This window comes from Archocentrus centrarchus, chromosome 8, assembly GCF_007364275.1.
Source record: "Archocentrus centrarchus isolate MPI-CPG fArcCen1 chromosome 8, fArcCen1, whole genome shotgun sequence".
Lineage (NCBI taxonomy): Eukaryota > Metazoa > Chordata > Actinopteri > Cichliformes > Cichlidae > Archocentrus > Archocentrus centrarchus.
In genome coordinates, this window is record NC_044353.1 from 20,557,866 (window position 1) to 20,570,373 (window position 12,508).

At 39.5% G+C, this 12,508-nt stretch overlaps 1 protein-coding gene across 1 annotated transcript; it reads left to right on the top strand.

The window, feature by feature from the left end:
* The first annotated feature begins 482 nt into the window (after positions 1 to 482).
* LOC115784898 (cytochrome P450 2K1-like) lies at positions 483 to 11,051 on the top strand. Its single transcript, XM_030736300.1, has 9 exons — positions 483 to 686; positions 783 to 945; positions 2,073 to 2,222; positions 2,465 to 2,625; positions 3,157 to 3,336; positions 3,950 to 4,091; positions 10,178 to 10,360; positions 10,478 to 10,621; positions 10,715 to 11,051. The coding sequence occupies exons 1-9, from the start codon at positions 483 to 485 to the stop codon at positions 10,900 to 10,902; spliced, it is 1,515 nt and encodes a 504-aa protein (XP_030592160.1). The 3' UTR covers positions 10,903 to 11,051.
* The last annotated feature ends 1,457 nt before the right edge of the window (positions 11,052 to 12,508 follow it).

The following is a 12,508-nucleotide window of genomic DNA, read 5'->3' on the forward strand; positions in this document are numbered from 1 at the left end:
ATATATTAACATAATACATATTCAGTTTTAGTGTGTAGTATTTTACATACTGTGTTCCTGGAAATCCTCTTCTCTCCCCAAATGGAAAAATAACTGTGGGAAAAAGCAGCAAAAGACTAGTTTCATGGTCTTTGTTCCAGCAGGATCTCCTTTTCTTGGTAACAGTTTCCACCATCTCCTGTCAAAGTCTGTGTAATGTTTAAGTTTAAGCTGTAAATGTTCCAGCTTGACAGAGCCGCAGTGTGCACAGCTTGACTGACATCAGACAGAGCCCCTGAGCGACAGCCTTCCCGGCTTTTCTTATCAGCCATTGGAGAAGAGCCAGATTTGAGGAAACTGTCAGTTACGCAGTTTTTCCTCTTTGAAAAACCAATCAAAATGCGAAGCATCGTGCCCATAAATGATGGGGAAAAATGCACTTCACTCCAACACAAAGCAAGTTACCTGGAGAGTACAGAGAAGTACCATCAACACCAGAGCAAATGGGCCTTTTTTGGGATTTTACCTTTTTCATTTTGTCCAGTTCCACGCTGGGAGCTGCTGCTCTCTTGCTTGTTCTTTATCTCGTCTCCGTCATTTTAATTTCTAAGGAAAAAAGAAAGGAACCCCCAGGACCGAGGCCTCTGCCTCTGCTTGGCAACCTGTTGCAATTTGATCTCAAGAGGCCTTACAAAACTCTCTATACAGTGAGTTAGCCCATCTCCAAAATCAAAAGAAGCCACATTATAAAACGTTGCGATATTTGATGCTAATTAATTTGTGTTTCTAAATCATTTTTCCAGCTTTCAAGGAAGTACGGGTCTGTATTTACGGTTCATTTTGGAAGCAGCAAAGTTGTGGTCCTAGCTGGATATCAAACAGTCAGAGAGGCGCTGGTCAACTATGCAGAGGAGTTTGGAGAGCGGAACATCTCCCCTATATTTTATGACGTGAACCGAGGCCATGGTATGTTATCTATTTACAATATGATTTTTTTTCTGTTTCGTTTTGCTATCATAAAAAGTCCTGTTCAATGTGAACTGGACCAGGGGAAATTCAAAACATGTCCTCCAATCCGAACGAAAATATCAGTGGTTTGCCCCAAAATGTCATTTAGTCCCCACAGACTTTCCAGAAATCCGAGAAAATCTTTAAAATATTTAAGTATTTCTGCAGGATTTTACGGAGAAAATGGAACACGTTATTCAGCGACCTGTCGTGTACGACCGCTGGAAGTCGCTTAATTTCATTTTAAAACGTAGGTATTGGTCGTTTAAATGAGGACAGGCTCATATAAAAGTTTAGGTGCGTATATTCCTTTAATCTGCGTGGGTTTAGTTTCTGCTGCTTGTGACAACAAAGTGTGTACGTTTTGATAGGTACCTTTGTAATGACGATTCACAAAAGACTTAAAATGACAAAATTACTCTGAAATAAAAAAAAAATACTGACTGGATGAAAGCCTTAAAATGGGATGTTTTTGTTTTTGTTTGTTTGTTTTTTTATGTCTTAAAGCGATGCAGTTTTTCTTGGTTAAGCTCACAACAACACCGTCCTTCACTCTGTGACTGAAAGATTGCCCTGCAGCAATCAAAGCAAAGCAAACTTACTAACTGGAAATATCCCCTTGACCCAACAGTCCATGGCACCAGGACACCACAGTCCTGGTTATAAAAAGGGAAGCGGTGGATTACTTTAAGGAATAGATAATCAACTGCATGTAGATTTAGAAATTTCCCAAAACAGAATTTCCACCCACTTTGATGGGCCTTCTGTTAGCAGGGTTCTGTGAGTGAGACTCACAGTATTTTAATCTCCAAGTCCTAGTTTCTGCCATCAGGCTGACCAACTCCTAATTGAAGCGGTGGACTTCAAAAGCCACACAAAACCATGGGACTGTGACCGGCTGGGATCATCACAGATGATAACTTAAGGCTCACATGGTTAAACAATTTGCAGATCACTGCGTTCTGCTTTTATTTATATTTTACACAGCTCCTCAGCTGTTAGAAACAGGACTTGTATGGCTTCACATTTTTGTCTTTTAACCTGTAATTAGTTGAATTTTTATTCTCAAATGTAATCTTTTGTAGGAATTCTGTTTGCAAATGGGGCATCGTGGAAAGAGCTGAGACGTTTTGCCCTCACCACCCTCAAAGAGTTTGGGATGGGGAAAAAACATTCTCAGGATAAAATCTTGGAGGAGTGTGGGTATCTGATTCAAATGATTGAAGCACATAAAGGTATGGTGCTAGTATGTGAATATGTAAGTGATAATGCAAGACATTTTTTTGATGCACAGAAATATCAGATGATGTGAACATCAAAAAAATGAGCAAAAATCTAAATGCTGTATTGTACTTTCTACAGAAGACAATAAGCTGTGTTTAAAAAAAAGAGTAATTTTAGCTGTGCTGAGATCTGTTTTATTGGTATTAGATTGAATTATTCATGTCTAACTCTTTTCTTCACTGTTGCTTCACAGGAGAGCCATTTGATACAGCACTGCCAATGAATTATGCAACAGCCAACATTATCTCCTCTATTGTGTATGGAGGCAGATTTGACTACGATGACCCAATATTTAAAAACATGTTGAAGCGAGCCAATCAAACCATATACCTCACAGGTTCTGCATCTGTCCAGGTTTTCTTTTTTTTTTGACTCAACTGTCTTAAAACTGAATTACACAAAATATTCACTGTCACTGTTGTTACCTGTGTGCACATGATTAAGATATAAGCAGATACTGCTATGTGCAATATTTGGAGTTTTTTAATAATTGTTTTTTCATTGACTCAAACCGAAATAATCACGAGCAGGTAAATGATAAAACTGTGATTGAAAGCGTAAATCTCAAACTCATGGAAAAGATCAGATATTTCTCTATATGCCGTGTCCGTGTAATTTTGGTACACATGATTTGAATGATTTCTTTGAGGCTAATTTTAAACTTTAAACAATGCAAGACAAGTATTTAAAAGCCTCAAATTACTGATATGAATTGCGTCATGATACTGCAGATGCCTTTATCCTTTATTGCTGTGAGCTTTAACATGGTTGTCACTTGCAAAAATGAAAACTAGAAATTATTCTTTTTAATTACATTTCACATCTATTAATTCAGTCTATATTTTTTAAATAATCTTTGTTGAATTACTGTTTCTTTTTCCACAGCTTTATAACATGTTTCCCCGGTTGTTCAGATGGATAAAAAACCGCCGGGTGGTACTGAAAAATGTTGAGATGACCGTGAGAGATGTAAAGCACTTAATCAAGCATCTGAAAGACACGCTGGACCCTGACATGTGCCAAGGGTTTGTGGACTGTTTTCTGATTTGGAAGCAGAAAGAAGTAGTAAGACAACATGTTTTGTGTTTTCTAACATTTTAAAAGAAGATTAGTGTTTAACATTTCTATTTTAAACAGCAGAACTTGAGTAAAACACAATAAAACTGCTGAAAAAACTTGCCAAATCCTCTTTGTCAGTGCCAAACGGGTTATTCTGTGACCAACAAAACCACACTGGCTGACTTGCAACAAATACTGGTTGAATTATGGGATGCCATCCTACAGCAGTGTGGGACCAGCATAAGGAGGAGGTGCCAGGCTGTTGTGGTTGTGTATGGGTTTTCCACGTGCTCCTGAGGCCCCCTGTTTGTTAAGTGAATAAATTGTTAAATTGCCATTATGCCTTGTTTTTTCAGACTTCCAACTATTCAATCCAATAAACACCAAACAAGAGTCAGTAGCAAAATACGCTGTTTGGCATTGGCAGAGAAGATTTGGCAAGATTTTTTTGTGGGCACAACCCACATACTCAACTCTGCTGCTCTTCTAATGTGGCAGAAATAAACAGGCTTTCCAACAGTATAAGATTTATTGCCAAGAAGCATTGTTAGAACAAAGAAATAATAAAATGTCATTACTTTTCCCAAGTTTATTATGTTTTTTTTGTTCTTCCTCTTAGCAATCTGGTGTTACTGACACTCACTACAATGAAGAGAACTTGATATTCACAGTGGCCAACCTGTTTGCTGCTGGTACTGACACCACAGCAGTCACAATGAGATGGTGTTTGCTGTTAATGGCTAAATATCCACATATACAGGGTAAGGAAACTCACCTCCACAGATTCTGATAAGACAGGAAATGCCACATTCTGTTTGTGATGCGGCGATACACGGTCCTATTGGTCCAATAGAGATGCTGACAGGTATTGTACAACTTGTAAAATCCTCGTTAGAGCAATAATCTATGAAAGCATTTATAGCCTCATGAAGTGTTAGACATCAGAATCAATAAGAATAATGCAACAAGCCTACAGAACAACAAAAACAAAAACGCCTTAATTTTAGTCCATATTTGGAATAATAACTATGAACTTGGTTTTTTTTACTTGCAGCTGAGGTTTTGGTTGAGCAAGATATATATTTTTTTCCTCTTGGACCTTTTCATCATTTTGCAGTGTCGAGTGGTCTGAGGGGGAAACTGTACTTTATTAAGAATGAGGATTAAGTATATTTTCTACACCAGAGATGGATAACTAAGACAGACTAGGAAAAGAGATCAAAGTTCTCCTACATTAGTTTCTCTTCATTGGCTCCTAGCACAGATTACATACAGTAAAATCAGACAACTATTGTACCAAAACTGGCACATATACTATTATTATTATGTCCCTTTTGATAAAACCCCTTAGCCAGTAGAGAATTAAATATGGCAGTCAATTTTAAGATGGATATCGACAAAGGCAAGAAAATATCATTCCTGCATGTAGGAGTTTTTGTTTTAGCCACATGGTCATGGCAGGCAGGCATGGTTTAGACCAGGGGTGGGCAAACTTTTTGACTCGTGGGCCACAGAGGGTTCTAAAATTTGACAGAAGGGCCGGACCAGGAGCAGATGGATGGAGTGTTTTAGTAATTCACCTCATAAGAGAAAGAATAACATGGGATATGTAGAAAACGTGCTTTAATTTTAATAGAAAATTAACAAAAGCAATACAACAAAATATCTCTTCCAAGTCCCACAGTATTTCTTTATTGAAATGACTCTTAAAACACTGAAAATTCCATTAACAAAATACAGTTTAAAAAAAAAAAATACTAACAGTTACCATTTTGAAGCATTTAAAGTTTTGATATCCTTCAGGATATTATCATCACTCTCCTCCTCAACATTTCAAAAATGGTTGGACATGCAGATCGAAACAGTGACAACATGCCAGTATGTGGCCATGTTAAATATATCTGGTGTGCATTGTTTATATTGAGAAGGCAGTGCACCTGCACACCACTTATGAGCACACCTTAACAGAAATGACATGTAACACGTAAATGCATGTTTAAGAGCAGAGAAACTTACTTTTGATTTCAGTGGGAACAGTGTTGTTGGTGTCCCTTTTTAACAAGCGCATCAAAGTCTGGAGTCAGTTTTGTTGTGGCGATTCTCAGGATGGATCTGAGGTGTTGGTCAGTCAAATTGGATCTGTGGCTGGCTTTGTTGAAGTTCATGACGCTGAACGTCTGTTCACACACATAGGTCGAGCCGAACAACGCCAGAATCTTCTGTGCCGTCCTCCGGAGGTTTGGAAACACCGCTTCATTAAGTGACGCATAAAAGTCATTCAGTTTAAGAGAGTTGAACTTCTCTTTCAAGACAGCATCAGCCTGAAGGTCTATCAGTTCCAGCTGCATCTCTTCTGGTGCTGTTTCGGGGTCTTGTGACAGGGGACAGGCCACCAACTGAAGTGACTTGTTAATTTTCTCAAAATCAACAAAGCGACGGCAGAATTCTTTGTGGAGCGCATCCAGTGTCTCGCTGTATTTCTTAACTTTTGCGCCAGCCTCCTCTTTCAGTGTAGCTAGTGTGGGGAAATGAGTGAATGACTCATTTAGGATTTGCTTGGAAAATAAAGCCAGTTTGGCTTTGAAGGCTTTCACGCTTGTGTACAGGTCATGCACAAACCGATCCTTCCCCTGTATGTTCACGTTCAGCTCATTCATGTGTGAAAATATATCCACAGCAAACGCAAAGTCACAAAGCCAGTTCTTGTTGCTCAGCTCAGGAAATTCGTCGGCCTTCCCCAGTAGCTCCAAAAATGCACCGATCTCCTCTTTGAGGTCCCACACTCGTTGAAGCACTTTTCCCAAGCTTAACCAGCGGACACGGGAGTGATAAAGTAGGTCATGGTGCTCTGCATCAGTTTCCTCCAAGAACGCGATGAACTGACGGTGCTGAAGTCCCCTTGCATGTATAAAGTTGACAAGTTTTACGATAGGATTCACAACATGATTCAGCTGTAATACAGATTTACATAGAGATTCCTGGTGGATGATGCAGTGAAGGAAAATAACATCCTGGTCAGGATTTTCTTCTTTCACTTTATCCTGGATTCTTCTCAGCAGGCCAACATTTTTCCCTGTTAAATTTGGAGATCCATCTGTGGTGACGTTGATAAGTTTACTCCAAGACAGCTTCGTATTTTCAATGACAGCAGACACCCGGCTATACAAGTCCTCCCCCCGTGTTTTTCCTTTCAGAGACTCCATTGTCAAAAAATCCTCTGTTATTTCAAAAGTATTGTTAATTCCTCGGATAAAAATGAGGAGCTGAGCAGTGTCATTTACATCGTTGCTTTCATCCAGAGCTAATGAATAAAACGTGAATGACTCCGCCGTTTTTTTTAAGTTGCTAGTTAGCTCTTCGTCTATCAGTTCCACACGGCGAGTCACTGTCTTGCGTGATAGACTGATTTTTTCAAACTTGTCTTTGGCCTCTGGACACAAGACACCTGCTGCCTCCACCATACATTCCTTTAAAAACTCCCCGTCAGACAGAGGCTTGCTGGCCTTTGCTAATTTGAATGATAGCATAAAACTGGCCTTGGTACTTGACTCTTGGATGGCACTTTGACGATGAAAAATACGTTGTTGAGCTTGTAAATTAGCTATCAACCTCTGAGCAGTAGCTTCCCGTTCTTTCTCTGACTGCTTGCTAGCATAGTTAGCATGTTTTGTGGTAAAGTGACGGCTGATGTTAAACTCTTTAAAAACCGCCACAGTCTCTTTGCATATCAGGCATACAGCAGTAGATCTGTGTTCGGTAAAAAAATATTTAGTTGTCCACTCCTTATTAAACACTCGACATTCTCTGTCCACTTTTCTTTTTTTAGCTCCGCTCATCATTGCAGAAGTGTTGAGCTGTCAAAGAGGGAAAACGCTGAATAATGATGCGTTCATGCGGTGTCGGAATGATCGTAAAAATCACTTTCCTACTGGGAAAAACAACTCGGCAAGACGGGTCTTCCGACACCACTTGAATGCAGTGTAAGAGCGCACCTCAACAAAGGTCAGTGTGTCAGAGTATCCCATCTAGCGATAAACGCCACAATTGCAGGGAGAGTAAAACATTAACAAGGTTTACCATTATAATTGATTCAAATTCGGGGGGCCGGATTAAAAAGCTTAACGGGCCGCATACGGCCCCCGGGCCGTAGTTTGCCCACCCCTGGTTTAGACCCAAATGCAGTACTCAGTAGACAGACGTAATATAAAACCTTTATTGTTCAGCGTTCAAACCAAAAGCTCCATGGGACAGAATCAGAACACGTATATCACACACCAGGTAATGAGACAATGGGAAACAGCTGGGAGGGAAATAAAGGAAGCAAAACTAGAAGCACAGCACAAGGTCCAAAGACACTATCAAAATAAAACAGGAAGTGAGATAGGGAATAGGGAAACAGAAACAGACTAGACAGGGAAGGCAACCACACTGAGCAAAACCCACACTCAAAAACTGACACAAGGGAAAACTGCAAAACCATAAATTCAAAACACTGGGCAACAAGTCCAGGACAATGACACCACAACTCTTTGTTATAGTTTCCACATTACAGGGCTCAGTGGCTGAAGGCAGTTGGTTAACAGTTCAACAAAATTTAATAGTCTAAATCTCAGACTCTAAATGCATCGATCCATTTTTTTTATGCAGATGACACAATTGTTTATTGCTGTGCTCGTACCATCAACATAGTTTTCGAAAACTTGCAGTTAGCTTTTGACAGTATTCAGTCACAGCTGTTTCAGCTCAGGTTGTTTTTAAATGCAGAGAAAACCAAGGTCATGCTGTTTTCAAATAGAAACAAGGTGCCAGCAGTACTTCCCCCTCGTATCATTTCAAGATACTATTATTGAAACCGTGGTCTCATATAAATACTTAGGCATTGTGATCGATAACAGTCTTTCGTTTATTAAGTCACATACTGACCACCTGTTAAAGAAACTGAGGCTGAAACTGGGGTTCTTTTTCAGAAACAGATCATGTTTCTCTTTTACTACAAGGAAAATACTTGCTGCCACTATTTGATCCCACCTGGACTATGGTGATCAAATTTATATAAATGCTCCTGCTCATTCTCACCATCTGTTGGACTCAGTTTATCATGGGGCATTAAGATTTATAACCACTTGTAAACCCATAACACACCACCGTACCTTATATTAACGGGTCAACTGGTCCTCACTGACCTCACGCAGGATGGTTCATTGGTTTCATTTTATCTATACATTGGTTTTTGGTTTAGTCCCTTCTTATTTATCAGACTACATGATACATAAACAGAGCATTCATAATCGGCGGTCTCTGGATTTCATTACTTTCGTTGTTCCATCAGTTCGGACAGTGCTTGGACGAAAGGCTTTTTCCTTTTCTGCTCCATCTTCTTGGAATATGCTATAGAAGGATTTGCAGCTCTCCCAAATGATTTCACTCATTGACTTTAAAAGATGTATAAACAATTTTGTGAAATCATTGCTGGGGACGTCTTGGTTTTTAATATGACTGCGTGAACATTTGGCATTTTATTCACTATTTATTGTTTTTATTTTATTGCTGAAAATTTATTATGTATTAGAAAAAGGTCTCTAATGTAAGTGAGACACTGAGTCTCAATGGGACTACCTGTATAAATAAAGGTTAAATTAAAAAAAAAAGAAAAGTCAACTCAGGTAAGTTCAACATGTAGTTCTTTGATAAGTCCAAATTCTCTAAACTCAAAAACTATGGTTAATGGTTAATGTTCTAGTGCAGGGATCTTCAAATCCAGGTCTCGAGGTCCGGTGTCCTGCAGATTTTAGATGTCCCTGATCCAACACGCCTGAATCAAATGGCTGAGTTACCTCCTCATATGCACTCAAGTTCTCAAGAGTCCTGCTAATGACTTCTATATTTGACTCAGGTGTGTTGAAGCAGAGACACATCTAAAACCTGCAGGACACTGGACCTCGAGGCCTGGATTTGAGGAGCCCTGTTCTAGGGCTTGAATTGAGTCAAGTACTTCTTAATTTCCATTGCACTAGGGCAGAGGGTTAGAGTATCTTTAGGCTAAAACCTACGAATCGAGGCAGGGATGAATAATAACTTAATGATTACATCAGAGTGGTGTATAAACACAGAGTAAAAAGAGGTGAATGAAAAAGAAATAGTGCATCATGGAAACCCCCAGCTCTTTAGGACTATTGCAGCACCTCAGGGTTACGTGATCTAGCCCTGAAAATAAGCTTAATCAAAAAGGAAAGTTTTAAGCCTAATCTTAAAAATAGACAGGGTGTCTATCTTCCAAATCCAAACTGGGAGCTGGTTCCACAGAAAAGGGGCCTGAAAGCTGAAGGCTCTGCCTCCCATTCTACTTTTAAATACCCTAGGAACCACAAGTAATCCAACAGTCTGAGAGAAGTGCTCTATTGGGGTGATATGGTACTATGAGGTCTTAAGACAAGATGGGACCTGATTATTCAAGACCTTGTTTGTGAGAAGAAGGATTTTAAATTAAATTCTGTATTTAACAGGGAACCAGTGAAGAGAAGCCTGTTAGGGGAGAACTATGCTCTCTCTTTCTAGTCCCATCAATAATCTCGCTGCAGCATTTTGGATCAGCTGAAGGCTTTTCAGGGAGATTTTAGGATTTGGAGGCCCCTGAGCTAGCATCTGCTGGAGGTCTCTTCCTGTTAAAAGGGAGTTCTTTCTCTGCACAATAACTTGCTCATAGGGAATTGCCCGATCTTTGAGGTTCTCTCTGTAATATTGTGGGTCCTTATCTCATAAATTAATGTGTCTTGTGATGATTGGTATTATTTGTGTTAAAATGAATGCAGAGCAAAGCTATTATTTTTTTTCTCTTTTGTGAACACAGAGCAGGTCCACAAGGAGCTGAAACAAGTAGTAGGAAGTCGTCAAGTCTGTGCAGATGACCGGAAAAGCCTGCCGTACACTGATGCAGTCATTCACGAGACTCAAAGACTGGCTGATATTGTCCCTATGTCTCTTCCTCACCAAACCAGCTGTGATATCACCTTCCGTGGATTCTTTATTAGAAAGGGGAGCGGCTGTTTTAATACCCCCCCCCACCCCAATAGAAATGTCGATTCACCTCTGATTCAAAGTCTAATCAACTGTAATTATGAGATTTGACATGATCTGCTCTTTTGCCTACAGGGAACTATTGTGTTTCCCCTTCTAACCTCTGTCCTGTATGATGAGAGTGAATGGGAGAGCCCACACACTTTCAACCCCTCTCATTTCCTGAATAAGGAGGGTAAATTTGTCAGGAAAGATGCCTTCATGCCCTTTTCTGCAGGTATAAACAACTTTGTCAGGTTTGCATTGAGATAATTTACACTTGCACAGACATGACTGAATTCAAATGTCTGTAAACTCTTTGGTCTTGCAGGTCGCAGGATGTGTCTTGGTGAAAGTCTGGCTAAGATGGAGCTCTTCCTGTTCTTCACCTCCCTCATTCAGCGCTTTCGTTTCACTCCTCCTCCTGGAATTACAGAGGATGAACTGGATGTGACACCAGCTGAGGGATTAATCATCCCTCCATCACCTCATATGCTGTGTGCTGTCAGTCGCCAGTGAGACTGAGCTTAAAAGGGTCTTTAAGGTGAATGCCCATGGCAAGCAAAAATATAATTTTTCAACCCCCAGCAGATTTCCTCATCCTCAACACCATGATTGGTGAGCAAAGGCAGATGCTGTCAGATAAAAGGAGAAAAATGTATTTCCATCCCTCAGATTAAGCTAAATGACATTGTATTGACTGGAATGAGTGGTGTCCTTTAGAAGTGTGGTTTTTAGTAAGTGAGTCACACAATATATTACATGTTCATAAATAAAGTTCTGTAGCCTTTCATTTTGCTCACATTTGTTTTTGGAGATGGAGAATTGACTGAGGCTTCAGTTTATGTGGTATTAAAGTAAAGGGTGTACATGCACAAAACACAGTGTAAAGTACAGTAAAGGTGTTAATAGTTAAATACAAAATAAATGTACATAAGATAAAGGGCCCTCGGGCCTAAAGTGTTATCTTGAGTTTACAGGTCAAACACTGTATGTTTGTCCAGTTTATGTGACTAAAAAACAACTGTCAAAAAAACTCCAACAATACTCAATAAATAGACATGATGTATCACGTAATACAAGAAAATAGTTTCCATTTAATTTGCATTGAATGCAAAATTTTCTGTTGAAAGTGGAATGATTCACATTAAACCCGCTCCAGGTGAGATTTGAAAAAAGTTGCAAATCTGCAGCAAAGCAAATGGGAGATAAAACCACTACAATACAGTTAGTGAGTCAACTTGTACTCGACACATTCTTCTTTTGCAAATACAGTTCAACAAGACAGAATTAAAAAAAAAAAAAAAACCTTTTCATCTGACATTGAAATCTAAATACCAAATAAGTGTAGGATTCGTACTGAATACCAACAAATTATTGGTTCATAGTTGACCAGAAACCCAACAATATCATACCCTGTCATGAAACCAGCTAAAGAAACATTTCTAAAGCAAAGCATATTAATGAAACTTTGTCAGGTCACTGTTCATCATTTCCCTTCACTCTATAGTTCCTGAACTCCTAATTCTGAGTGTCCTTCATTAAAATATTCTTTTATAATTGTTCTCTTCTATCCTCTCAGAATAAAATCAAGCAAAATTACTTATATGCATACTTTCATGTATGCAAGTATGAGAAAAGAAAATGACCTCACAGCTGCCCAAAAATGAGTCTAACCCATCTCATTCACCTCTTTGGCAAGATAAAACCTTCACGCCTCAGATCATTTGTGTTTGAATGAGAGGAAGATGTGGAAAAGTGAAGATGCAAGGAGCCAGGAAAGGGAAGGTGGATGAGTTTAAAATTGCCTGGGGTCAACCATGACTTCTGAGTGCACAAGAGAGGTCATGAAGAAAAGAGTGCAGGCAGGGTGGAGACGAGTGTCAGAGAAGATTTGTCACAGACGAATGGTAGCGAGTACAAAAGGGATGGTTTACAAGATGGTAGGGAGACCTGCTATAATGTATGGTTTGGAGATGGTAACACTAACAAAAAGACAGGAGGTGGAGATGGAGGTGGCAGAGTTGAAAATGCTCAGATTTTCAGTGACCAGAATAGACAAGATTAATAATGAGTACATCAGAGGGACAGCTCTGGGTGAGCAGTTTGGAGACAAAGTTAGAGA

Excerpts from the sequence above, each read along its gene's own strand:
- LOC115784898 (XM_030736300.1), top strand. The coding sequence starts at position 483 with ATGGGCCTTTTTTGGGATTTTACCTTTTTCATTTTGTCCAGTTCCACG. Across the intron at positions 2,626-3,156 it reads CAGGTTCTGCATCTGTCCAG|CTTTATAACATGTTTCCCCG; the intron begins GTTTTCTTTTTT and ends CTTTTTCCACAG. Across the intron at positions 10,622-10,714 it reads CTTCATGCCCTTTTCTGCAG|GTCGCAGGATGTGTCTTGGT; the intron begins GTATAAACAACT and ends TTGGTCTTGCAG.